The 27707-nt window shown below is 47.2% G+C and overlaps 1 protein-coding gene across 4 annotated transcripts in view; it reads right to left on the reverse strand.

Annotated features, from left to right (window-relative positions):
• LARGE1 (LARGE xylosyl- and glucuronyltransferase 1) overlaps nt 1-27707 on the reverse strand; it is a 448143-nt gene that overhangs the window by 41183 nt on the left and 379253 nt on the right. For all 4 annotated transcript variants that reach the window (XM_080661445.1, XM_080661444.1, XM_080661446.1 and 1 more), the window contains exons 8-9: nt 20069-20181; nt 18167-18292 (exon numbers count right to left, since the gene is read on the reverse strand). In XM_080661445.1, coding sequence (XP_080517571.1) covers nt 18167-18292; nt 20069-20181 — 239 coding nt within the window. The remainder of the gene's footprint in view (nt 1-18166; nt 18293-20068; nt 20182-27707) is intronic.

A 27707-nucleotide genomic window follows, 5' to 3' on the forward strand; every position in this document is an offset into this window, starting at 1 on the left:
TGCCCAAAAGGATACATGGGGAAACATATATTGGATTTCCTAATAATGAATAAGGTGCCATCCTCCTCCCACCCCATTCACCTTTCTGTGGTAAACAGAGATGTGATGGGTGGAATCATGGCAGCCATCATGTGACTGTGAGGGAGAGAGGTCTACACACTGCTGACTAACTAATGTTTATAGCTGCCTACTCCAGAGTTCTAGACTAAGAAATGCAAACCCTCTATTTCCTTTTCAGCCTCTACAAATGGGGTCATCAGATTCTCACTGTCAGCATCCCAAGGCAGCTGCTGGGTCCTTCCTCAGTGCCCTGGACACTTGCATGTAACCTTATTAGAGAGCTTGTTGCACACTGTTGTAATGCTTTATTTCCAGGCTCGCACCTGGCGTCACTGGAATGTGAGCCTCTGGGCGGGCAGGGAGCATGGCTTACTATTCATCCTGTGTGCCGCCGTGTCTGGCAGGTCCTTAGTATTCTATAGCTGCCCTTTGGTTCAAGAGCAAAAATCATGATGTTGCCTTTCTCAATAATCCTCACATCCTGTCCGTCTACAGCAAATAACTCTCACAGCCCTGTGATGGGGGCTGCAGGGAGGAGAAACAGATTCCCTTCTCTTTGTCTAAGGGCCAGACAGCATGTCCTTTTCTCTCGAAGGAGTTTCCGCACCCTCTGTTCTCCCCTCGTTGAGTATTTCAAGAGAAAGACACGTCTCATAAGTCCCTTTCCTTGTCATCTTCAGGATCACTATGCATGGTAGAGAGGGACAAGCAGACAGGCTTATGCACCAGGCCCAGCTCTGAGCAGCTGGGTGGCCTGCATGAAGTTGCCTAAATCATGGAGACCATCCCTCATGGGGAAGGGGGACGTAGCAGCAGCAGCAGCAGCCTTGCAGTTTGTGGTCAATCCCTTCACCTTTTTCACCCAGCCCACCAACCTCCCCCCTCCCCCCCGCCCTTTGGTAGCTGTCAGTCTGTTCTCTGTGTCTATGAGTCTGTTTCTATTTTCTTTGGTTTGTTAGTACGTGTTCAGCATTGTTATGTGCAATGTTAACATTAGAGGAAACTAAAATTGGATGGGGGGACACGGGACTCTCAATATCACTTTTACAACTTTTCTGTAAGTCTACATTCTTCCAAAGCAAGTTTACATTTACAAAAAAGGCATCCTGTGAGGCAATGACAGATTGCGAATACCAATAAGACCAGCTCACGTAACTAGCGAGCAAACAGCTGAGCTAGTTCTGCTCCCACGAGCTCTTCCTCGCTCCTTCACCAAGTCCAGAAATGCCCACCTAATTAGATCTTACAAGAAGCACGCAAAAGAATGTAGGCTCTCAAGACTATTTCAAATATGGATTTACAACCTCCATCGTCAAGGAAGAACCTTGCCCGCGTGTGTGCTATGCCTTCAGATAGCACTTATAATGTGATGCAAAGATGAACGGTTAGCAAGCCATTTAAAACCAGAGCAGCCGGAATCTGAAGCCAAGCCTCCCATCTTCTGGGTGATGTTTCAAGTCTTGTGATAATCCCGAACTTGACGGTTCACTAAACCCCACAAGAAGAGGTTAGCAGTCTCTTTGGAGATTTCATACATAAAAATGAAAGATAATAAAATGCAATAAAGGAAATGCTTGTTTTGCCTGCCTTGGCAAAAAAATGGCTGGAGAATGCACAAGAGATACTACGATAACGAAACAAAGTAAATTCCTTGGTCAGCAAATATTACGGGAAGAGCCTGAGAGAAAAAAATGCTCCAGGCCTGAGGACACTGCTTGGTATTAGAACAAAGTACCACCGAGTGCAGTCGAAGTGCCCGGGACTTCGACACGTGTCAGCTTATCCTATTTACAAGGTTCTGTTTGGATAATGAAATGTGCAACACGTGATGTTTCAGTGAGCACTAAAGGAGGGGTGTTCTGGGAAGTTATAGCCCAAACAGTTAATTTCCACGTGGATGATGGTAATGTTTTATGGAAAGTGTGTACGTGTCATCGGCGAAGGTACCATTGCTTTCATTGGTGTAATGAAAGGATGCCAGGTAAGGTTCCCGAGCGAGCAACCCGGATTGAATTCCTTTACTGGATTGCCCCGGAGCACTTGAAGCCAGCATGTACATGTACCCTTGGATGTCACTGATTTGGTTCATTTTATAAAGGTTCATAGAATGTTTACAATACTTCCCAAGGACACGAGGAATGACCTTGAACCTCTGCAGCACAGAGCTCCCCTCATTAATTCACGGCCAAGGACTTTCAGTAGATGGCTTGGGGAAGACGATTTACTCATGAATGTTTTTAGAAAAAAAAAAAATGGTTCTCAGTGGTATGCGTCTCACACTTTTTGGGGAAAAAATACACACCTTTAATCTGCTCTTTCCACATACAAGTAGCGGATGGGATAGTAACTACTTTTAGAAAGAACCTGTGATATCGGTAGAGCTTTTAGAAAATAAACGCATGAAGTGGTTTCCGTTACTCTGGGATTTTGTGGTAGAAAAGGATGTGGTACCTATCAAAGCCCTCGTTTCTACATACTCAGAAATGGCAGAGGTTTGACGTCCAAGCCACCAAACGCTGCTTAACTGGTGCTTCCCTCTCTCAAATCCTCTTCTTCTGAACAGACCCCGGGCTGTCCAGGGACTGCTTCTTACGGTGGCTTCGGAAAAGCCTGTCCCACAGGTACCCCTGTGCTGTGTGTTGCCATAGAATACGTGTGGGAAATGCTGGGGATCCACAAAGTCCATCAGGTGTGCACGCTGCAGGCTTCCTAATACGGTATTTGGTATAAATAAGACAGTATAGCAGGCGTCCTCAAACTACGGCCCGTGGGCCACATGCAGCCCGCCGAGGACATTTATCTGGCCCGCCGGGTGCCGCTGCCTGTCCTGCTTAGCAGCCGACTTGTCCCGGGCCTGCAGTGCGCATAGGAATTTTTCATAGTTTTTTTTTTTTTTTTAAACTATAGTCCGGCCCTCCAACGGTCTGAGGGACAGTGAACTGGCCCCCTGTTTAAAAAGTTTGAGGACCCCTGCAGTATACAGGACACTCTGCTCCTCCCCCGCTCCCCAGTTCACCTCTGTTTTAAACAAACCCCATGAGCAGTTCTGTTAGAACACAGTTTGGATACATAGAACCAAAGCTGCTGCTGTAGGCTAAATGCTCCAGAGCCATCATGCTCCTCCTAGGGGTCTTGCTGATGTTTTCAGGAATCACGGCATCTGAGCTTGGTCAGCCACATGAACAAAGCCAGCGAGGGGTCCCTTCCATCAGAAACCCCCAGAGGAGTTCAGCTCTGACCATTACCAAATGAGCAAAGAATGGATGAGTGTTGAGGAAGGCCAAAATACTACAACTTCAATGACTCAAAGTCCCCTCGGCTGAGCACGTCATTCTCCAGCACAGCACTGGGGTATACGATGATAGGCAACCAACCAACGCATAACCTCCAGTAAGCCCCTTTCCCGTTCGAGCCCCTACTTCCTGCCTGTGGAATGGGAGCAGTGGGACGGGGTCCTCACTTCCTGCCTCTGACATGTGAGCATTGGGACGAATGAAGAAGAAAAGCCCTTACTATACGTTTTACCCACCAGCCAACTGCCAACTATTCTGAGAGAATGGGAATAATTAGTAAGAATGCTAGGCTCACTACATATCTCATAGCCTGATACTAACCGCTTCACTTTATCCTGCCCTTTTAAAAATATATGTATTTTTATTGATGTCAGAAAGGAAGTGAGGAGAGAGAAAAACATTAATGGTGAGAGAGAATCATCGATCAGCTGCCTCCTGCATGCCCCACACTGGGGATTGAGCCTACAACCTGGGCATGTGCCTGACCAGGAATCGAACTGTGACCTCCTGGTTCATAGGTCGATGCTCAACCATGGCGGCTGGGCACGTTACCAGCCTTTTAATCTTTACATCTAAAGTGGTGATTACTTCCCAGCTTTCTCTGATGAGGAGACTGGTCAAGAGAGGGTAAGGAACCCAACATCAGCCCTGCAGCCCGGCCACAGTGGGTAGTAGGTACTCCGCGGTGCTTGCTGGGGGAATGAGCGATTCCGCAGCATGAGCCACAGAACCACAGCGCCAAAAGCCAGGCCCCTTGCACAGGCCAGCTGCCTGATATTTAAACCTGGGGCTCCTAGATTTCCCAGCCGCAGTGGTGTGCAGACAATAACACGCCGGGAGTCCTTGGACGTGGGCTGTGCAATGCAATTAAACCGGCACTGGCCTGCAGTACAGAGAGGTCTGGCTGGGAGGTGGTAATTCTAGATTTCAGATCTTCTCCTCACAGGCCACCCTTTTCCCTTCCTCGTTCCATCCTAATCCTCCAACATCAACCTTCCCATTCATCATCTTTATTACTCTTCCTCAGGTTTCCCCTGACTCATTTTTCACTGGAGTCTGCTTGGCTGGAACATGCTCAACATGTATGGCGGCCGCCCACCTTCCTCGGAAGATGTGCAGCCCGACCCCTCTCCAAGTGTTACAAAATGTTTGCAAACTTGAGTTACCTGCTGCTCCTCTTACGCAAATGCTGCAGGTGCCCCCAGGAACACACGTTACTTCCCCACGTGGATGGCATGTCTTCCCCTGCTTTTTCTCTCCCCCTGAAGGAGTTTTCTTTTACGTGTGCTCAGGTCCCCATTCATGAGTGGACGGCAGTCACAGCTCCAGCCTCGGAGCCTGTCGCTTAACATTCAAATGCTCTTTCCAGGAGACAGTGCTATTTTCAGGGTCTCTGCTCTGGTTAGCCCTCCAAAGACCCATTTAACCCGAAGAGAGCTCCCGAAGACTAATCCTGTGGACTCAGTATCTCCTGTGAAATGTTTCCCGGGGGACAGTCCATTCAGGCAGGGGCCCGGCCCCAGGGAGAGCCGGAGCTCTCCACTTGGAGTCAGACAGATGTGAGTCTGAACCTCAGCCCTGTCCTAGTTAGCTGAGTGACTCCAGGCGAGTAAGTGACTTCATGTGCGCGATCCTTCTTTTTGTGTTGTACAGAGGAGACCAAATAAACGTCACCTTGGGAGACTTTTGTCAAGATGAAGTGAGGTCATGGTGGGAACAGGACTCCCATCCAATCTGCCCGGAGCACCCTTTCTTCCTCTGAGGCCGAGTCACAGCTTGCGTCCCCTGAGAGGCGTTTCCTGCCAACCCCAGAAAGGTGCTGTGCATCTGGGCAGATGTTTCTGGAGCCATGGTGAGGCCCCTGCTGCTTGCCTGTCAGCACCCAGCTCACTGAGCCCAACTTGCGTGTGGGTTTCCATCCTTCCCATCCTCCCAGGTTTCCACGCGTGTTTGGGGGCTGAGGAGTGACATGAGGGCAGAAGTCAGGAAGGGGCAGAGTTTGGACATCAAGATTCAGCTCAGGCCTCCTGCATAAATCCCTCCAAGAAAGACTGCGCCATGCTTCCTCCTAGACAGGGGTCCCCCTCCTGCGCGCCGAGCCCCCTTTACTTCCTGGCATCCTTGCACTTTGCAGACTGTGATGGAATTTTCTATTTACTCACCTGGTTACGTCTCCCTAGGGCCTAGACCATGGCCTTCCTGGGGGCAGGGACCATGGCTCATTCAGCTGTGGGCTCCAGTAACTCACGGACGCCCTGGTTGCCACTTCCTGGCCATTACCCACTGTTTCTGGCCAGAGCTTCCTTCTCTAACAGTCTACTGAGCACTCAAGGGCTCGAACACAGTTTCTAGACTCCCTCCCACTCTCCCTTCTCTAACCCAGCCACTGACCCCTGGCTGCTCTCCTGAGAGTTGGTGCTCCCGGTGAAGAAGATTAGGCCATGCTCCTCTGGGTCCGTCCCTTTGTAAGATTCACCCAGGGAGGGCTGAGTCCTCAAGCTTTAGGACTGAAGAGGTGACAGTGAAGGTCTTTGAAACACAGTGGACAGAAGCAAAGTCAAGTGCATTTCTGTGGAGCACAACAGGGGCCTGAGCATGGGGCCAAAATGATGGCCTTCGATGGATGGAGAAGGTCATGAGCCGGGAGAGGTGCAGTGATTCACACGAGTCCTTCATCTGGTAACAGGTGGGCTGCCATGAGGATTTACAGGGTTGCTTGGCTCCAAAAGGGGCAGGAGCAATGACACCAACCATCTCCCCTTAGAAGTTCTTGTAACCAACCTCTACTTAGCACACATTTCTCTGCTGAGAGCAGGCTCGCTGCCCAAGGCTGTAAGCTACTCTAGCGCGGGAAGTGGGAGGGTGCCTGCCCCTCCACATTGAACACCATGCTCACCAGGAGTGAGCTGTGTTTATTATCAACTATGTTTTTAGGCCACTTGTATTTCGATGTGTTTGGAAATGTAATTAAATATTCTTTTAATTAGACGAATGCAAAAAGAGAGTTGCTATTTCCATGAAAGGCAGCCAAACACTTGGGAACAATAGGATCAAAGGAAGTTCCTGAAGCATTCGGCTGTTGGAGGAGGTGTGGGTGAGAGGGCTACAAAACAGTGAGGGGAAAATCGCAAGAATCCAGGACTCTCCTTCGATGGCTTTGTTCCCGTCCTTAAGGTCTTGCTCCCCTTAAAAGAAAGGACACTGAGAACCACAGACAAGGCATCAAGAGTTGTTGATGCAACAACACAGCATGGCCACCAGAGAAAAAGCCCTGGCCCTGAAGGGAGAGGGAGAGGAAGGCAGATCGACATTAACATAGTTTTATGATTCTCACCCGCCCAAACTGACGTGCTCGCTCAGCTGCCCGGCACGTGTGTGTCCCAGGTTGGCTGCCCTGTGGAGCAGCGGGTGCCAGTGGATGAAGAGCGGGGTTCAGGGTGGATCTCCCTCTCCCCAGGGAGGACCATCATAACTAGCAAACAGGAGGGCTTCCTTCATACATGCTGAACGCGATGCACAGAATAAAATGAATGAGGGTAGGAAAAACAGAAGAAAGATAAAGAAAATGACAAAGATGCACCTGTACCTGGAATCTGAGGCCCTGGCTGGTCTGAAGAAACCTACGGATACGCTGTGTTCTAAGTCCAGGCCTCTGGCTCCAGGGCAATGTCCAGGTCCTGCTATGACCAAAGGGTGGGGCACAGGCCTGCCAACCTCTCTCCCTCATCCCTCAAACCTTTCCCCACCTCCAGAGCAGCTCCTCTTTTAGATATTGGCTATATTTTAGGGTTCTGTGTAACATTTTAAATCCTCTCCCAAGGACTTGCTCTTATTGCCTTTAGAGGGAGAGAGAAAGAGAAAGAGAGAGAAATGTGAGAATGAAACATTGCTTGGTTGCCTCCCGCACCAGGGATCAAACCTGCTACCTGGTATGTGCCCTGACTGGGAATAGAACCCATGATCTTTCGATGTAGGGGACAATGCTTAAACCAACTGAGCAACACTGGCCAGGGCAGACTTTTAAAATAAGATATGAGTGGGTTAAATGACTTCTGGATTATTTTTAAAGTTTATCTAAAAAAATATGACTTAAATTTGGTTTGCCTCTATTTTTGTCATTTTGCTAGTTCACAGAAATTCCTCTACTTCTACATAACTAGAGGCTCGGTGCACAAAATTCATGCACAGGGGTTGTGTCCCTCAGGCCAGCCTGCACACTCTCCAATCTGGGATCCCTTGAGGGATGTCCGACTGCCTGGCTCCTAACTGCTCACCTGCCTGCCTTCCTGATTGCCCCTAACCACTTCTGCCTGCCAGCCTGATCACCCCCTAACTACTCCCCTGCCAGCCTGATTGATGCCTAACTGCTCCCCTGCCAGCCTGATTGCCCCTAACTGCCCTCCCCTGCAGGCCTGGTCCCCCCCAACTGCCCTCCCCTGCAGGCATGGTCCCCCCCAACTGCTCTCCCCTGCAGGCCTGGGTCCCCCACAACTGTCCTTCCCTGCAGGCCTGATCCCTCCCAACTGCCCTCCCCTGCTGGCCATCTTGTGGTGGCCATCTTGTGTCCACATGGAGGCAGCCATCTTGTGTGTTGGAGTGATGGTCAATTTGCATATTACTCTTTTATTATATAGGATAGAGGCCTGGTGCATGGGTGGGGGCCAGCTGGTTTGCCCTGAAGGGTGTCCCGGATCAGGGTGGGGGTTCCCTTGGGGTGTGGGGTGGCCTGGGCGAGGGGCCTGTGGTGGTTTGCAGGCTGGCCATGCCCCCCCGCAACCCAAGCGGAGGCCCTGGTATCTGGGAATTATTTATCTTTTATAATTGAAACTTTGTAGCCTTGAGGGAGGCCAGGGCAGGCCAGGAAGCTTGGATTCCTCCATCGCCAGGGAAACCCAAGCCTCCTGCTCGCTCCATGGCTGCAGCCATTTTTGTTGGGATTTATTTATCTTCTATAATTGAAACTTTGTAGTCTTGAGCGGAGTCCAAGGCCGGCCAGGGTGTGTGGGAAGCTTGGCTTTCTCTAATGCCGGGGAAAGCTAAGCCTCCTGCTCCCTCTGTGGCCTCAGCCATCTTGGTTGGGTTAATTTGCATACTTGCTCCTGATTGGCTTATGGGCATGGCTTGTGGGCATAGTGGAGGTATGGTCAATTTGCATATTACTCTTTTATTAGATAGGATACTAGAGGCCTGGTGCATGAAATTCATGCATGGGTGGGGTCCCTAGGCCTGGCCAGCGATCAGGGCTGATCGGGGGTAGGCTGATCAGGGTCAGGCTGGAGAGGAAGCTATGGTCCCGGGCCGGGCGTGGAAGGAACCAATGCCAGACACCAACGCTGCCATTGTCAGTGCCGTGCCACTGCATGGTTCCCCGCCCCCCCTCTCCTTCCCTTGCTGCCACGCAGCACCGTGGTAGGTGGGTGGTGGGCTGATCAGGGCCTGCTGGCCGGGGGAGGGACGGGGCATGGGAGGTTGGCCACCTGCCCCGAGGAGGAAGCCAGCCCTTGGCACCCCTGGGAAAAGTGCCGTGTCTGCCACCACCCAACCCCAGTTCCCCGTCCCTCGGGGGAGGGATTGTAGGAGGTTGGCTGACCAGGGGAGAGGGACCAAAGGAGGTTGGCCAGCCAGGGGAGGTTGGCTGTGGCAGTGCACTGAACACCAGGGGGCAGCTCCTGCATTGAGCGTCTGCACTCTAGTGGTCAGTGCGCATCATAGCTACTGCTCATTCGGTTGCTTAGGCTTTTATATATATAGATAGGTTGGTAAAAAGAATGCATAGGTTATTTTGATAGGTTCAACAGGACAGTAATTAAGCAACCACTAAGCAATGCCCAAGTGGGGCAGCCATCTGCTGGTAAGCTCCGCTGGTAAGCACCAACAGGTAAGCTCTCCTGATCAATGGTTTTGTCTCCCACAGCATCCCTAAGACATAACAGTGCCTGGCATAGAGTAGCCACTCAACAAATACAGGCACAGACACGCAAAGGTATGTCTGTGGTGGGTAGGCGTGACGTACTTTCACTTGGAGACTAGCTCTGTTTGCGTCTGTAAGATGTCGAAGTGTAAAGTTCACCAATGAAAGTTCTCTCTAACTGATGGTGCCTTTTTTACCTTTTTGTGGCTACCAATCTGGAGGCTCTTAGGTACCCTGCCTGGTGTCCTGGCTCATGAAGACCTGCCTGGCTAATGCAATTCACACTACTCCTCCCAAGAACAATCACCTTCACGGGGCACCTGCCAAGGCCCCCTTCCCCACCCTGGATGGTTGTTAGTGTGGTAATACCCACAAAAATTTACCATTTTAACCATGTTTAAGTATAGTGCAGTGCCACTCCCTACATTTGCATTGTTCTGCACCCGTCAGCACCATCCTTTCCCCAGAACTTTTTCATCCTCTCATACTGAAACTGACCCATTGACCGCACATTTGCCCCCACCCCAGCCCCTGGTCATCACTGTTCTAGTCTCTGTCCTTATGAATTTGACTATTTTAGGTGCCTTGTACGAGTGAAGTCACATGATATCTGTGTCTTTATGTCTGGCTTTTTTTCATTTAGCATGTCTTCAAGGCTCATCCACACTGTAGCACGTGCCAGAATCTCCTTCTTTTATTAGCCTGCCAATGCTTTGAGCTGCACTGGTTTATTGTGGAAGTTTTCTGTTTTTCTTTTTTTGATATGAAAAGAAGACTCAAGAGTCTAGAAGTCTCCCGTGCCCCAGCCTGGCCACGAAGTGTCACTCATGAGGACATGGGCACTGTTTCAATCTGTTGTCATCTGGACATGCCTTGGAGCACTTTCTCTTGAAAGCATCCACTTCTCAATTTTTAAAAATATATTTTTATTGATTTCAGAGAGGAAGGGAAAGAGAAAAAATAGAAACATAAACGATGAGAATCACTGATTGGATGCCTCTTGCATGCCACCTATTGGGGATTGAGCCCACAACCCAGGCATGTGCCCTGACCGGAAATCAAACCACTGAACCACACTGGCCAGGCCCATGTCTCAATTTTTGACCAATTCCATCCAAGCCCTAGACTGTAAAATATGTACTACTTTATTTTCTTAACATAGAGCTGCAGTGTTTTTCTAATTTGATTGTATCCATTACACTCCTGTCAACAGGACCGAGAGTTCCTGCTGATGCAATGAGACTCGAGAGCATCGCTCTTTCAAGGGGGTGGATGGGAAATGACTTGCGGTCTTAATTTTCACCTCCTTGATTAACAAAGAGGTTGCTCATCTTTCAAACTGTTTATCGGGCACTTTCTTTGCAATGCAGTGAAATGACTGTTTACATACCCCTTACACATTGCTTTCTTATTAGTTATTCAGAGTTCTTTGTCTGCTGGGTGGGGCAAAAGTAGAGTTACAGTTGTGAGCATATGAAACAGGGTTTCCTCTTATATTATTATTTATTGCATTATTTTCCACACGAACAACTGAAAAACCTACTTTTGCACCACCCTGCATTTTGTTTACTAGTCCTTTTGACAGTTATGTTTTGAAAACATCTTTTTTTTCTTTTTGATGCCACTTAGATAAAAATTATTAATTTCAATGTGGTTGAATATATTGATCCTTTTTTTATGACATATGCTTTGGGTGTCTTGTTGAATACATTCTTCCCTATTCTGAGGTCATAGGCTAGTTTCCTAATGGTTTAAAATTAAGAGTTTAGTTTGGTCTTTCACTTTAAGTCTCTAACCCAGTGGTCGGCAAACTGTGGCTCGCGAGCTGCGGTTTGCCGCTCTGTTGACTAATGAGTTTGCTGACCACTGCTCTAACCCATCGGAATCAGATTGGTGCCTGTGTGACATAGGGTTCCATTTTCATTTTTTTCCATGTGGGGAACCAGGTGTCTCAGCACCATTTATGGAAAAGTACATCCTTTCTGCAATGGCCAGCAATGCCATCTCTTTATAGGTCAAAGTTTCATAAATGTGTGCTGGTGTCCTGGGGGTCCCTATTCCTTTCTATTAACTAGAGGCTCAGTGCATGAAATTCATGCATTGGGGGGAGAGGGCCCTCAGCTTAGCCTGCACCCTTTCATAATCCGGGACTCCTCGGGGATGTCCAACTGCATCCCTGCGGGATCAGGCCTAAACTGGCCGTCGGACATCCCTCTTGCAATCCGGGACCGCTGGCTCCTAACCACTGGCCTGTCTGCCTGCCTGATTGCCCCAACCCCTCTGCCTGCATGCCTGATCGCCCCTCACCTCTCTGCCTGCCCCTAACCACTCTGCCTGCCTGCCTGATGCCCCTAACTGCTTGCCTGTCTGACTGATCGCCCCTAACCACTCTGCCTGCCTGCCTGATCTCCCCTAACTGCCTCTGCCTCGGCCCCCGCTGTTGCGGCTTCGTCTGGAAGGACGTCCGGAAGGGGTCGTTCAGCTGTCTGGTCTAATTAGCATATTATGCTTTTATTATTATAGATTAGCATATCCCTAAGCCAGTGGTCAGCATACTCATTAGTCAACAGAGCCAACTATCAACAGCACAACGATTGAAATTTCTTTTGAGAGCCAAATTTTTTAAACTTAAACTTCTTCTAACGCCACTTCTTCAAAATAGACTCGCCCAGGCCGTGGTATTTTGTGGAAAAGCCACACTCAAGGGGCCAAAGAGCCGCATGTGGCTCACAAGCTGCAGTTTGCTGACCACGGCCCTAAGCAAATGCTCAGCAAAATTTTGCTCTATGTTTTTAATAGATACTATTTATGCGAATTTTTTTTGGGTCATGAATGAATATTTAATTTTATGAAATAATTTACCTACATCTATTTAGATCATTGTATGGTGTTTCTCCTTTAATCTACAAACAGTGTGAATGACACATGGGTTTTTCAATGTTTGATCACCCTCCTCTTTCCTGAAATACAGCCACTTGGCCAGGATGTATTACCTATTTTATACATGGCGGGAAAGGTCTGCTAATACTTTGCCTAAGATATTTGCATCTATAGTCATGCATGAAATAGGCCAACAGATTTCTTATGCCCGCCTTATGTCTAAGTTTGGTATCAAGAATATCCCGGCCTCATTGAATGGGTTAGAAAGTGTGCCTCTTTTCTTATTCTCTGGAGTTTACTTAAATTGATAATATCTTTTGATTTAAAAAAAATTGGTAGAGCTTGTCTCTACTTACCATCTAAGGATGTGCTTTCTTTGTACGAAGGTTTAATAGCTAGAAGATAATCGACCTCATATTTTTTCCTTAAGTCAGTTTTTGTAAAGTATACATTTCTAGAAATTTGTTCATTTCACGTAAGTTTTCAATTTGACATAATGTTGTTCACGGTAGTCTCTTATCTCCTACAATTCTGCTTTATCTATTGGCTCAGTAGCTCCACAAATGGGAGGCTTCTCTTTGCTTCACCTTCGCTGTACACCTAGAACTTGGAAGAATGGCTGCCTCAGAAACACTTGAGAACGAACACCTAACTCCACATGTCTGCCTCCCTGTTCATTTCTTGCTGAGTCTCTCACTGTTTCTCCGTGAGTCCTGCCAGAGCTTTACTTTACTGGACCCTTTCCAAGAACCAAATTCTGACTTTGCTGAACAATTTGTTCATCATTTTCTCCTACCTTCTTTATGCCCTGCCTTTTATTTTTTTTGAATTTATCCTAATGTTCTTTATTAGATAACGTTGTAAACTTGGCTTCTTAATTTTCAGCCTTTCTTTTGAATATAAACATTTAAAGCTACACATTTTCTTACATGTTTACTTCATTCCACTAATTTTAACATATTTTCTTTTCATTCAGTTCTAAGTAGTTTTCAGTTTCAATTTTGATTTGGTTAGAATCATGAGCAATTTAGAAGTGTTGTTTTCAATTGTAATCAAACGAATTAAAAAATATTGTTACTGCCTTCTAATTTAACTATACTGTATTCAGAGAACTATATATATGAATAATATGATTCTCTGAAATGCACTGCAATTTGCTTTATGGTCTAGTGTATAGTTTATTTTTAATAAATGTGAGCTTGAAAAGGATGAATATTCTGTTAGGTACAAGGTTCTTTATTTACTGAATAAACCAAGATTTGTAATTCAAACCTTCCATGATGTTTAATCAGATTTTTCTCTGTTTGATCTTTCAATATTTAAAAAAAATATGTTAAAATATTCTACTCTGATAGTAGAATTGTCAATTTCTCCCTGGAGTTCTATTGAGCGCTCTCTCTCTCTCTCTCTCTCTCTCTCTATATATATATATATATATATATCTATATAGATATATAGATATATAGATATATAGATATATAGATATAGATATAGATATAGATGTATGTATATGCTAGAGCATGAAGTCTATACACGTTTAAAATTCTTGTATCTTCTTGGTGAGCTTTTCATTTTTCAGCTGTGACTATGTGTATTCCTACCAATGCTTTGTCTGATATAGACAGTTACCCCAGTTTTCTTTTGGATAATATTTTTACCTGATTATCTTTCCCCATAATTCTACTGTCAACCTTTCCAGGTTGCTATGTGTTAGGTATGTCTCCTATAAATAGCATATGTTGAACATTGTTTCCTACTCAATCGATTTATCTTTTCATTCCCCAAATTAGTTTATTTGGTTGATATATTTGAACTCATTTCTAAGTTCAAATATATCAATGATTTCCTGCTTTATATTTTATATAACTTGATTTCCTGGTTTATATTTCCCCCCACTTTTTCTACACTTTTTCTTGTGTTTAAAAAAAAATGACTGGAGCTGTTTTGGTTTACATTTTTCTTATGCCTTTCACCATCCCACCAACCATGAATTTATAAGTTATGCTTCTTTTTAAAGATTCTTTTAGAGCTTAACTTTGAAATATTAGCATGCATACCCAGCTTAGGGGCTAAAGTTAATATCTTGTCCTCCACTACAAAACTATGATCTCAGAATACTTTAATAACAATAATAATTTTCTCTTGATTACATGATGTCATTGTTTGATATTTTAGGTATAACCTTTTGAAACCTACAGATTATACATTATTATTACCACTAGACGCCCGGTGCACAAAATTTGTGCACTGGAGGGGGGGTGTGTCCCTCAGCCCGGCCTGCGCCCTTTCGCAGTCCAGGACCCCTTGCTCTTTACCACCCGCCTGCTCGCTGTTCCTTACCACTCGGTTCACTGCTCCCTAGAGCTGCTGTGGAAGTGGGAGAGGCTCCCGCCACCACCGCTGCGCTTGCCAGCCGTGAGCCGGGCTTCTGGCTGAGCGGCATTCCCCCTGTGGGAGAGCACTGACCACCAGGGGACAGCTCCTGCATTGAGCCTCTGCCCCCTGGTGGTCAGTGTGCATCATAGTGACCGGGTTGTTCTGGTTGTTCCACTGTAAGGGTCGCTTAGGCTTTTATTATATAGATTACTATTATTTATAAGTTGTTGATTGGAGTTCCCACAATATTTCTAATTTGTTTGCTCAACATTCCTTCTTAAATCTGGAATATTCCTTATTCCTAAAGAACAGCCTTTAGAAATTTCTTTGTATACATATGTTTGTGGTAAATTCTTTTTGGTTTTGCTCATCTGAATATTATGTTTGAAGAGTTGTTTCGCTAGGTATACAATTTGTTGTTATTGTTCCTCAGCCCATTGAAGCTACTATTTCTACTCTTTTCTGACTTCCACTACTGCTAAGAATGCTTATCCTACACATGCCATTTCTTTGCAAAGTATCTGTCTTTTCTCCCTGGCTCTTTCTAAAATCACTTTTCTTTAGGGTGCTGCAATTCCATTACTAGGTGTAAGTTTGGCTTTCTCTTTAAACTGCTGGGTGTTAAACCTTCTTGTACCTGTCAACAGCCTGGAAAATTCCTACTCACTATCTCATCCAATGATTCCTCACTTCCAATTGTCTCTATTGTCTCCTGCTGAGAGTCTAATCAGACTTATCCCAGTATCTTAACCTCTCTTAGTTTTCTATGCCTTCTTCTCAGTGCACTCTGTTTTGAATAACTTCTTCAGATATTTCTTCCATTTTCACTAACTTTCTCTTCAGCTGAGTCTAATCTACTGTTTAACACATTTATTTAATTTGTAATTTCCAAATTTATATTTTTCACGTCTAAAAGTACTGTTTGACCCAAATAGGCCTAGTCACCTTGAGAATCTTATTCCTCCATCCTATTATCGATATTCTTTTATATTTCAGACACAATAGAAATACTTCTGTTTAATACCTGCAGTCTTTGAGATTTAATTCTACAGTCTGCAGTTTCTGCCCTCTCTCATAGTGGCCTATGTCCTGTGTGTTTGGTGATTGATGTTTGAGAACTCATTTTTCTTGAGACCTTACCTAAAGAATTCTGAAAGTCTAGTTTTTGAGAGTTGTTCTTCCAGATCAGATTTTTGTTTCTGCCAAGTACCTGGCAACTTTTCGTGTTTTCTATTTTTGCCCCATGCATATAATTTCAGTGCCCCCAAATAATAGGAGCACAGGCTTGAAGTTAGGAATTCTCAGGGAAAACATTTCTCCCTATTTCACCTAAAGCCAAGGATGAAATAGACAACAGTTGTCTCCTTCTTCACTAGGGACTTTTAAACTGTTTAACACTAGGATGTCATCCTTCAGGGATTCTGACTTTATGTTTATCTTTCTTCCTGTGGGGGCCCAAGTTCTCAGGCATAGCTTTTTAGTAGGATGGGTGTACATATGGTTTGCCTGACTATGATTTAGGCCTATTGTCCCAGTGGAACACATGGTGGCATTCCCTCATTTGAACAATAAATTATAGTCACCTACTTTTTTTCTTAATCCTTATCAGAGGATATCATTTTACTGATTTGGGAGAGAGAAGAAGGGAGAGAGAGAAACATCGGTGTGAGAGAGAAACATCCATCGGTTGCCTCCCCTACATGCCCCGACCATTGAACCCACAACTTAGGCATGTATGTGCCCTGACTGGGAATCGAACCCAAGTCCTTTTGGTACACAGGATGACACTCTAACCAGCTGATCACCCTGCCAGGGATAGTCACCTACTTTATAACAGGCTCACAGACACCACACATCAGCAGGTGCCCCTGGTACAAGTGCCATATCTAGCTGCTTTTTGCTTATTCTCTGGATTTACATTTTATCATTCATCCTGGCCTCTGCTTATTTCATACTCTATTGACTGATGTTTAGTTGTTCTTTACAGGTTGGTTTTATTTTCCTCCCCTCTGAACGTCTAGTTCATACTATTCTTGGTCATATGCCTGTGTATGTCACCTATCTTCTTTGTGACTAACAAGTATAAGACATATTGAAGGAATGGCATAAATGCTGATGGAGAAAATGAATGATGCAGGTACTTCCGTTTTAGTTTCTAACATTTTGCAAGAAATTTCAAGTGTATTTTAAAAAAAAGTCTTTCTTTTTAACTCTGATTTCATTCTTTGGAAGATGTGAACTTGAAGCTGGTCATCACAGCACAGTTCATATGTGTAAAAGTTTGGACACAACGAAGGAACAGGGATGCTATGTAATAGAAGAGCACAAAACTCTGTGAGCATTCTGACCATAAATAAGCTATAACGTGCGCCTGTGGACACGGGCTAGGAGCCCATGAGAAAAGATTCACCCACCGGAAATGCAAGGTTGGGTTCCTTCTGCTTTTTTGAAACTTGCAATTATCATTACTATAGTGTCACGTGGGCGATGGATATACATTCTAAATAAATAAACTCCAGGCGGATGCGTGTATCTATTACCTCTCTGATATGGCCAGAGAAGCAAAAAGCACAGTTGGTGTCAGGCAGGTCTGGGTTCAAATCCTCGATCTACCACTTAATAGCTGAGGTCAGCTCTTTACTCCTCCAACTGTAGGTAGGGAATTCTGACACACCCCTTACCTCTGGCCACAGTCCTGTGGCTACTTTGGTCAACAGAATCCTAGCAACAAGGACTCAAGGCTTCCTTGCGTGCCCTCCGGCTTCCTCTTCCACCTCTGCTTTGCCATCAGAACAAAGCGGACAGGCCTGCCGATGGGCTGTGGGGGACACTGGAGGACAGCCACCAGCCATCCGATCTGCAGCTGACCATACATACGCACTTGCTTAAGTTGGGAAAGTCAGACAACCATACATCTAACCTGTACACTCAACTACTAAATAAACAATTGCTGCTTTCAGCCACTATTAGCACAGTTTGTTACACAGCAGTATCTCCGGCAGAAGATAACGGATACAGCCTGTCTCCATCAACTTTCTACTGTGTCAGACCCTCCTGCTGTGTTTGGTACCTAGAGACCCATGAGGAAGGCTTTGCTGTCACCATCCCTTCTCCCGGAGGCAGAATGAGACATTGATGTTTGCATCCACTCCCCCACCCACATACCTATCATAGCACCTGTCATATTCTTTTACATTTATTTCTTACATGTTTCACTTCTCCTCTAAGCCATGAAGGACTTGAAAGTAGGAAGTATGTTATTTGGATCCATATCTACAGCACCTGGCACAGAACAGGCCCTCACTGAACGTTTTTGTTTGAATTACACGACTGAATTTCGGGAGCCCACATGAACCAAAACGACCGGCAGCAGGTGGCAAGAATAACCACACAAGCTGGTTCCGATGCCAGGAGGCCTTCTGCTTTTCAGAAAGCACAAACAAGAAGAGAAAGGAAAAATAACAACAACAAAGGAGAAAAGCATTCTTTCTGGTCCCCTCGCCTTATCTCTCTCACCACATGCACACAAAGCTCAGAGCCAGTCACCCAGCCCCCTCTAGGGGTGCTCCCAGCCAGCTTCCCTCTGGCACCGCAGGGGACCGCCCTCCCTGCTCCCCAAGACCCCCGCCCACATTTCCCAGTCTACCTTCAGATCAGACACGTCTCGGTAGCACTGCTCGGAGCGGGTGTGGTCCGACAGCTGCACGTTCCAGAAGCAGGGGAGCTGGTACACAAGGAAGGGGTTCTGTTTGATGACGGCGTTGAAAATGTCCTGGGGATAAAAGCCGGAGACACAGCGACACGGTCAGGTGGGTCCCGCGGATGCTGCTGGCTCTCCAGGCACCGCAGCACCCGCGGGCGCTCCAAACGGGCTGGCTCACACCGCGGGGCACTTCCCCGCCTTCTCTCTGGGAACCACGGAATCATGTCTGGACAGAGATGGGGAATGCCCCAGCTCAGGGGTCCTGCTGGCCTCAGAGCGCACCATATGGCAAGCGCACGTGGGGGCAGACAGGGAGCGTTTTTGCCATCGAGCCGGCCTGTAATAAATGAAGTCACTTTTCTGCCCCTCTTCCCACCTCATCGAGGGGCCCATGTGACCCATCCCCAGCCTCCCGGGGAGGAAACTGCAGGATGACAAGTTGCACTGCTCATTCAGGGGCTGAGACAAATGAGAGCTGTGGTTGCGGCAGCTCTTGCTGGGGCTCCCGGCGGACTTGATGATGGATGCGCCTGAGCTTCCCCATGGGTCATCGCTCCTGGGTACCCACCCCCCACTTCCCCTTCCAGCCCGGGCTGCTTCTAAAGAAGCTTCACCTCCCTCGGCTCTTCTCCAAGCTCCCTGGCCAGGCCTTACTTATTAACTAGCTGCTGACAGGAGATGTCAGGCGGTGAGCGACGGGTCCCGGCAGCCGGAGATGGCTGAATAAACCATCCCCGCTGGTCATGGACATCCAATTGCTAGCTCTGGGGGACACACGCAAGGTATTGTGACCGGGCTTACAATACGATGTTGGAGAACAGATTTCCCCTCAGGTTAAAACAGCTACCTGAGTAATTTTTAACTCATTCGTTATACCGGATCTCATGTCTGAAAAGGAAATTGGTTTCTGGCTGCTTGGGAAATACTGCATAATAATCATGCCAAAAAAAAAAAAAAAAAAAAAAGTCAAGTAACCTTACAGACTTTCTCCTTTCCTCGTATTAGAAAACTTTGCGAGCATTCAACGACTTAGACAATTGAACGCGGAACAAACCGCAGAGCGAGCTTGCTTTGTGGATGAATGGGGAAGGATAAAATGCAGGAAGCCAGAGAAATTGTCTTCATATCTCAAGATGGCCATTTGCGCCACGGGAAACTCGAAATCTGAATGTGAGAGCCGGGCAGAACCCAGATCAAAGGCCCGGGGCCCTGCGTCTCCTGGAGAAAGTGAGAAATGGGGTTTTTATGATCTTACGTTAATAGTTTGGGGGAGAGGCGGGACTTTTCAGATGGCCTGGATTAAAAGCTGGTTTCTCCAGCCAAGCAGTGTGTCCCTTTTCTTTAAATGCATCTCCCTTGGGGATAGGGTCAGAGCACAGGATCCAGGCAAAAAGGCTTTGCTCTGCAAGTCGGACTCTATTGCCAGGAAGGCAGACGGGACCTTGTCCAGACCATGCTCTGCATGCTGGAATCTCAGGGGGCGGGCCGGGCGCTCTCCACGCAGCGACCTCCCCGTCACACACCAAATTATCATTTACTTATGAGTCCGCTTCAATAAATGTCGAGCTCTCTGAGGCCAAGGCTGGCGTCCTTCTTTCATCTCTGTAATCCTGTATCTGAGCACAGCCCCTGGCATACCCAGCGTGCAGTGCAGGTCTGCGGCATGAGCAAATGCATGAACTAAGGAAATAAACCCAAAGGCTGAGCTGTCGTCCTAGACGGGCCGGATGAGGCAGATCTATCCAAGGGCAGAAAAAGAACGCAGACCCATCTACTGCCAAGTCTGTTAGAGAAACAGCACCAGGGTCCTCAGGAAGGACTGTACCTTCTAACCAGGCCACTTACCTGGTCCGCCAAGGACGTGGAGAGCATGCCCATCAGCTCCCTCTCGGCGGTCAGCCTCCACATCTGCTCCCATTTCATCTTCCGCAGCTTGTCCAGGAGCAGCAGGATCACCCCTGGGCAACAGCAGAGGATGGAGGGTGAGCAAAACAGCAGTGAGACTGAGCCAGGCACACCCGCCCACCTGTGTTGGAGCTGAGAAACCTGGGTTCAGTCCCAGGCTCCGCCAGTTGCTCAGTGAGACCTGAAACAATCTCATCGAATGGAGAACATGAGTACAGGCCGCAGGCTGCTGCGAGCACCGAGACAGGCAAAGGCCTAGCCCTTCCTGGTGGGGGTGACAGTTGCACAAGAATGTGAATGCACTTAATGCTGCTGAACTATATGCTTTTAAATATGGTGAAATGGCCTATTGATGCTACGCATAGTTTACCACAATAATTTTAAAAGAGCCCGGCTCTTGACTGGAGACATCATATACTTCCTATAAATATTAGGTTTTCTGCTATATTTTCCCCCAGAGCTATGATAACCTACCTGGCTTCAGCTGATGGATGGTGTTTGGACAATACATGCCATTTATCTTTACAGACAAAGAGCAGCTCCTCTGTGACTTTCTTCTGGATAAACCTTAGCAATTTGCTTTATGTTCAGTGACAGGCCCTATGAGCTCGCTTCAGCGTTCCCGATTTCGTTGGTCTTCTTAAGCCTGCCATGATCCCCACATGTGCGAACTGCGGTGAAGGGCGTGCCGGCCCTGGGTCTCTAAGACGAGCTCCCAAAGCCTTTGGTTCCATAAGAAACTGATCATTGGAGGCGGCTTCCCCCTCCTCCCCACCTTCCTGTTTTTTATTGTTGCTGTTGTTAATTTTTGTGGCGAGTGACCGGGGTAAATGGGTGATAGCGTAGCCAGGAAAACTGCCATTATATACCCTTCTGTATTTTTTAAATGTGAAAACAACTAAATGTATTACTCAGGCAGAAAAGGGATTCACTTTAAAATAAAAGTCTAAAAAGAAAACACATTTTGGCCCAGCTGAGTGACTCAGAAGCGGCTGTCTACCACCAGGTCAGCGAGAGCCTGCAGCGAGAATGCAGCACAGCACTCGGAGCCGAGAGTTTCCCAGGAGGCACTGCGGTTAATTTGGTGGATGGAATTGCAGCACCCGTGGGCTCCCAAGTCAGTCAGTCCTCCACAGGATGCTTAGCTCAGCAGAAGGGTCAGGGGAGAAAACGCCAGGCAGCTGAGAAATGATCTTCATTGAGACCCAGCATATACATTTCTAAGATGGTTGGAAAGAAACTAATTCTCCATGTCACACATAGATGTCAACACTGAGACTTTTTACTTATTCCAGGGGCACGTATTTGGAGAAAAAGAATATTCACCATTTAGTAAAAGGTAATTTGGCCAGAGTCGAAATTTAAAAATAAATGACACACACACAGACAGACAGACGCACACAGTCACGGAAAGAATGGGATATACACAGAAGCCTGAACTTAAAAGTCAGAAGTGCAAGTTGCACCTATTGCTTATCTCCTTTGTGCTTTGGTAGGCTTTTTTCTTAGGATAGTATTTCACTTAACACTCACAAGATCGCTACAAGCTAGATCTTGCCACCCTTATTCGATAGGTGGGAAAACTGAGGGGCTGAGACAGGCAACTGACAGTACAAGACTACACCAGATCCACATTTAGATCTGCCTGACTCCAAACCAGTGCTTCTTTGTCTACACCACACAGACCAGAGCCCCAACAATGCCTCTTTGGGGCCCTGGGGCACAGGCCAAAGACTTTTGCCTTTTTTGACTATTGGTTTCTACTGGTACATGCGTAAAAGTAGAAAACTGTTATTCACCCTGCACAGCTCAGAAAACTTTCACCCCGGCCCCTAGTGGTAAGCTCGTAAATGTTTAATCACCAGCCTTAAAAAAAAAAACCCAAAACCTGGTTTGTAGCTTTTGCCCATTCCCATGGTGTAAATACTCCCATCATGGCTGATTTCAAGCTACCAATGTGATGTCATTAAACACCGGTGGGGAAGAAATGCGCCCAATTGGCCCCGTTTAGTAGCTCTAGCGCACCACTAAAATTATTCCCCATGCACAAAAGCAATTCCAGTAAAATAGTAAAATTCGGCACAGTGTGTCATTTGACTGCTGCTTTTGGAGAGAAAAGGAATAAACATTTGCAAAGTTACAAACCAAGAGAACATAGTGATGGATTCAGGAAAACAGATTCCAGTCAAACCTGTGAAAGAGAATTTCATGAAATCGTATTGCAGCAACGAATTCTAATGAGGTTGGATAGATGCTCCGATATATAGAAGAAAATGTGGGGCAGAAGCCACACACAATGGTGAAAGATTTTCACGCACGTTGTAGATCCACCAGTTCCTGCAGCCTGAGCTGAGAATCGATGCTTTTAAATGGCGTGAAGACTTGGCGAGTCCTAAGTGGCAGATGTGATTGCACCGTGTTTGCCAGGCTCTTTGAGAAGAGGGGGGTGTCTGGAACAGAAGGCTAAATACAGACATTCGGATCATCCTCCCAGTTAACCAGCCTTTCCTTTTGGGCCGTTTTAATTTAATCTTTGAAAGCACGCACTATTGCAAACCATCAGAGAAGTACAAAAACTAACACAATAAATACCCCTGACCAAGGTTTAATACATGCTAATCTATCGCCACATCGGCTGTTAATAACAGCACTGCAGACAAAAAAAGAGCGCCTCCATCTCACTCGAGCACTCCCTTCCCACAGGGTAACCAGCATCAGGAGAGGGTCGGGTTTCACTGCCAAGCATGTTTTTATATTTCATTCCCTATGCATATATTAATTAACACCATATGGTGTTTTTAGAGTGTTTTATAGTGAGTACTTCCTACTCACCCAATGCTGTCTTCAAGATTTAACCATGTTAAGAGTTCAACTGCCTAGTTTATACATTGTACTCACTTTATTCATTGCATAAATATACCAAGTGTATGTATGCATCCCCCTACCGAAGATCATGTGGCCGTTTCCTATGTTTCTGCGGTTACACACCATGTTGCAATAAACATCCTAATCCCAATTCACTGCACACATGTTTTTCTGGGAACACGTCTGAGAGCTTAGCTGGGGGACCGCCTCGAAAACCGTGTGAGGACTGCTGTGCTGATGGTGCCACTTGTCTTCAAACATCTGGAATGACTCCATCTCCTCTCTCCCCTGCTTTCAAGACTTCCCTGAGTCTCAGGGATTCTACCTTTGAAAAGGCTTTCTCAGCTCTTCCTTTACTCATTCATCCAACAGCGACTTACTGAGCACCTGTTCCGTGCACACTCACGGAAATCAACGGGTACTTGGGTTTCTCCCATACTTTTTCTAACCTCATGGGTTTCCCGCCAAATTATTCATTTCGCACATATTTCCTGGGTGTATACCATTCAGTCTTTGCCCGGCCCTTTTGTGGAAGACAAGCAAACTGCTCTGATTCCGTGCGACGACTGTGAACATCGAGGATGCGCGCCGCTTATGAAGGAAACCCAGGGGCAGGGGCCTCGGCCGAGCTGGGCTGGCGTTTAGTCAGGCAGACAAGGTGGGGATATGGGAAACGTGGACACAGGCAGCCTGGTGACACTGGGCTATCCCAGACCTACAGGGTGTGACGGCTGCACGGTTTAAGCAGAGTGCTTTAGGGCCACTGCCACGGTGTGAGACCGAGCAAGCGAGCAGGGAGTTAACGGGCAAGGTCCTTGTATCTATGCAAAAGCGGTGTTTTCCAACCATTTGTGTATCATTTCCTAAACAGAAAATGATATTCTTACAACTCGCTGGGGGATATGGAGGAAGCTGCTTGTGGCTGAAAGGGCTGATCCAGGGGTTCCGGCAGCCTCTAGTCCCATCCAGGTGCCCCCTGGCTGAGGGGATCACTCCTTTGGCACATCTGTCACCCACGTGTGCCACACGAGCTGGAAAGTCCTGCCAAGGATAACCGGGAGCCAGTGAAGGATGGTGAGGAAGGGAGTGACCATGGCTGAATTTGTTCTAGAAAAACCAACCTAAAACTCTGCTTTAACGGGTCACTTCACAGGCTAAGGCCTCCAGCAGCTCAGGTGCTCTAAAGAACAAGCCACAGATCTTGGACTGCCTGCCAGGCCCATGAGAGTCTTGCCACTATTTAGGCCGCGCCCCCGCCCCCCCTCCCCCCCCCCCACCGCCCCTTTCATCAGACCATTCCTCCCAGAAGAACTGGTACCATGGCACGCTGCCACTCAACCACCTCTCTTGCACATTTGACAAGCTGACACTCAGCTTGGTTCCCGCTTCAGCATCCCAGGATGTTTAGTAAATAGACCACCGTCCGTTCCCAGGTCCATCCAAGAATCAGAATCGAAACGAACACCAAAATTCACGAACAAGCATGTCGCAAAGCTCATGAAATTCACTCTCGGCCTCCTTGTCTCTTCGGACTTACGGCATCCCTAGGGAGGAGGCAAGCTAGCCATCATGATGGCCTTTGGGTAGATGTGGGAACTGAGGTGCTAAGGAGGGGGTGACCTTTCCAATGGCAAGTGCTGGCCAGCGCTTGGCAAGTGCTTCTCGCTGCCCTGTCTACGGAAGGGCCTTCATCCTGTCACGTGGGGACTAACGAAGACTGTGCACCCCCTGCCGGTGGGGTCTATGGGACGCATTTCCTTGGGTGCTGATGCTTTGAAAGACTGCTTCAGGCTAAACGCCGATGCCAAATGGGTACTTGGCCAACACAAGCTCCTGGGAATCAGGGCTCCCAGGACCCACCACTGGGCCACATGGGAGCTGCCCTTGACCTGGCGAACAAACCACTGGGGACTCTATGTGGCCTTTAGTTACATGTCCTCACTCAGTTCTTTCTTCTATGATTCCTTGTAGAGGTAGGTTTTGAACTCCCTCTGGGGTTCTAGTCACTGTTAACTGGTGACTTCACAGTGTGTAAAGCAGAATTCACTCCACCGCGTCAGCATCGGACGGAGGATCTTTATTGTACAAATAAGCTGTGGCTAATTGTAAATTCATGGGCAAAGTTTTCAGCCATGCTAGACAACTTCATGCAGCCTCTTTTTTTAAAAATATATTTTATTGATTTTTTACAGAGAGGAAGGGAGAGGGATAGAGAGTTAGAAACATCGATGAGAGAGAAACATCAATCAGCTGCCTCCTGCACACTCCCTCCCTACTGGAGATGTGCCTGCAACCAAGGTACATGCCCTTGACCGGAACTGAACCTGGGACCCTTGAGTCCACAGGCCAACGCTCTATCCACTGAGCCAAACCAGTTAGGGCTGCAGCCTCTTTTTTATTTTCCTTTTTGGGTTTCTCATCTCCTTTCCCTAGTAGGGCTTACTTGTTCTCGGGGAGTAAGCCCTGCTAGGGAAAGGAGATGAGTAACCCAGAAAACGCAAAACACAGTGACAGATGCGAGATGTGGTCGGAACCACAGGGTCCGGTACAGGAAGAACGGCTGACTGTGACTCCAGTGTGGAGGAAGCATCAGGGAAAGGTTCCTGAGATAAACGCTGTCTCCATCGAAACGTAAAGGATGCAGAGGATGACCTACGTGAAGGTGAGGCCAGACAGGCTTGTCCTTCCAGGGCTGTGAATGCCTAACAGGTAGCAGACATTGTCCACCACATTCGAAGAGCAGACCTCACGAGGTATTAACCCAGTTCTCCCTCTCCTTCCAAAAAGAAGAGGCTGCATGGGATTGTCTAGCATGGGTGAAGATCTTTGCCTTTGCCCATGAATTTATAATTAACACAGGTTACTTAAGACATAAAGATCCTGGCGGAAGCGGTGGCGTGGAATCTGGAAATAGGTGTTTGCAGCCACCACAGCAGGGGGCGGAGTCGGGAACACGAGAAACTCAGTGCACGTGGACGCGAAGGCCTCGGGGTGAGTCTTAGTGTCGGCACGTACCGGCCTGTCTCTTGAATAAAGTCCTGGGCCCTAGTGCCTTATCTGTAATACGCAGCAATCCCATCTTAACGTTAACATGACTACGAGGATGAGAAAACTGTAAGTTCAGAACAGCTGGTATATGCCATGGTCTTCTATGTCCTGCTTCGAAGTAAAAATCCCATGATACTAAAAAAAAAAAAAATAATCTGGTCCAGAAGGAACAGTACTCAACACTGCAAAATTGAGAAATATTGACAATCAATGTGCATACCTAGCGATTGATTTACTATTATGAATTCACTCATCTTTATATACACACACACACACACACACACACACACACACATACACACACAAACACACACACACACACAAACACACACACACACACATATTGATTTCAGAGAGGAAGGGAGAGGGAAAGAGAGATAGAAACATCAATGATGAAAGGGAATCATTGGTCAGCTGCCTCCTGCACCCCCCAACACTGGGGATCGAGCCCGCAGCCCAGGCATGTGCCCTGACCGGGAATCGAACTGTATCCATCTGGTTCATGGGCCGATGGTCAACCACTGAGTCACACCTACCGGGCCACTCATCTTTTCAAAAACCTTAGAAGTCCTGTGTGTGGAAAGCTCTGGACACTTAAACAGTTGGACATGTGGCCAGGCCCATAACCCTGCTCAGTGTTCTGTCAATCGTCAGGGTAGGGTGTCACAACCAGTGTGATTGTGACGTCCCTCGGGGTTATTGCACGTGGCCGCTAAGGGATATGTGGCCGCTAAGGGATATCACCCACAGGAAGAAAATAAATAGTCAAGGGGAAAAAAATCCACCACAAGGAAACTTATATGCATAAATTATGTCCCTAAGCAGCTGAGGCATCTGGTTAGGCTGTTAAATACAATCACACGGATACGGGCTTATACCAGAACCTGCCTGTTTCATCAAAGGTTAAGAGGTTGCACCCAGATTGTACGAGAACGCAACGCAACATTTCCAGAGAAGCACAACTTTATCTACTGGCCTCCCTTCTATGCTGCCGAGCAGGTACCCTAATTATGATCATCAAGGGCTTTGAAGATATGAAGTGGTACATAAAAGCTTATAAGTAACAGTCACCGAAACTATACATTTCCTCATTAAGGTGCCCAATTATCCCTCGCTCCACTCGCACCATTCCCGGTAGAATTAATACAAATGACGTGCGTGCCTGCGACGTGGGAGCACACTTTTTAAGCGCACGCTGCTTAAAATGATGAAAGCGGCTCCTTCTGAAACTGGACCCTTTCAAGCTGAAACAACACCGATTTGGCTTTGGAGCGCATGCCCTCGAGGCAGACTCTGGTGCTGCTCATGCTCGCTGCCGGGGTGCCAAAAAGCTTGACTTTGGCCTTTGCCTGGCATTTGCTCCAGCGTGATCCATCCATTTCCCTACCGGCCAGCAGGGCCCGGGAGCATGGAGCGCGCCCTTCGCCCTGGAGGCCAGCACTCTGCACGGGAGGCAGCGCACCTGAAGTTTGACAGCGGCTCCCAGCGGAGCTGGCTGGGATGCGTGCAGCCGGGAGGGCTTCACCTTCAGCTGTTGTGGTGGGAGTGCGACAGACCAACACTAAATAAATAAATGAATACATAAATTAAAAATCAGGGGCTTCTCCGGTAAACAGCTGGTCCAGGGGTAGCACGCTTCATCTGTGGATCAGAGGGCCACGTTTCT

Source organism: Plecotus auritus, assembly GCF_963455305.1.
Source record: "Plecotus auritus genome assembly, chromosome: 3".
NCBI classification, from domain to species: domain Eukaryota; kingdom Metazoa; phylum Chordata; class Mammalia; order Chiroptera; family Vespertilionidae; genus Plecotus; species Plecotus auritus.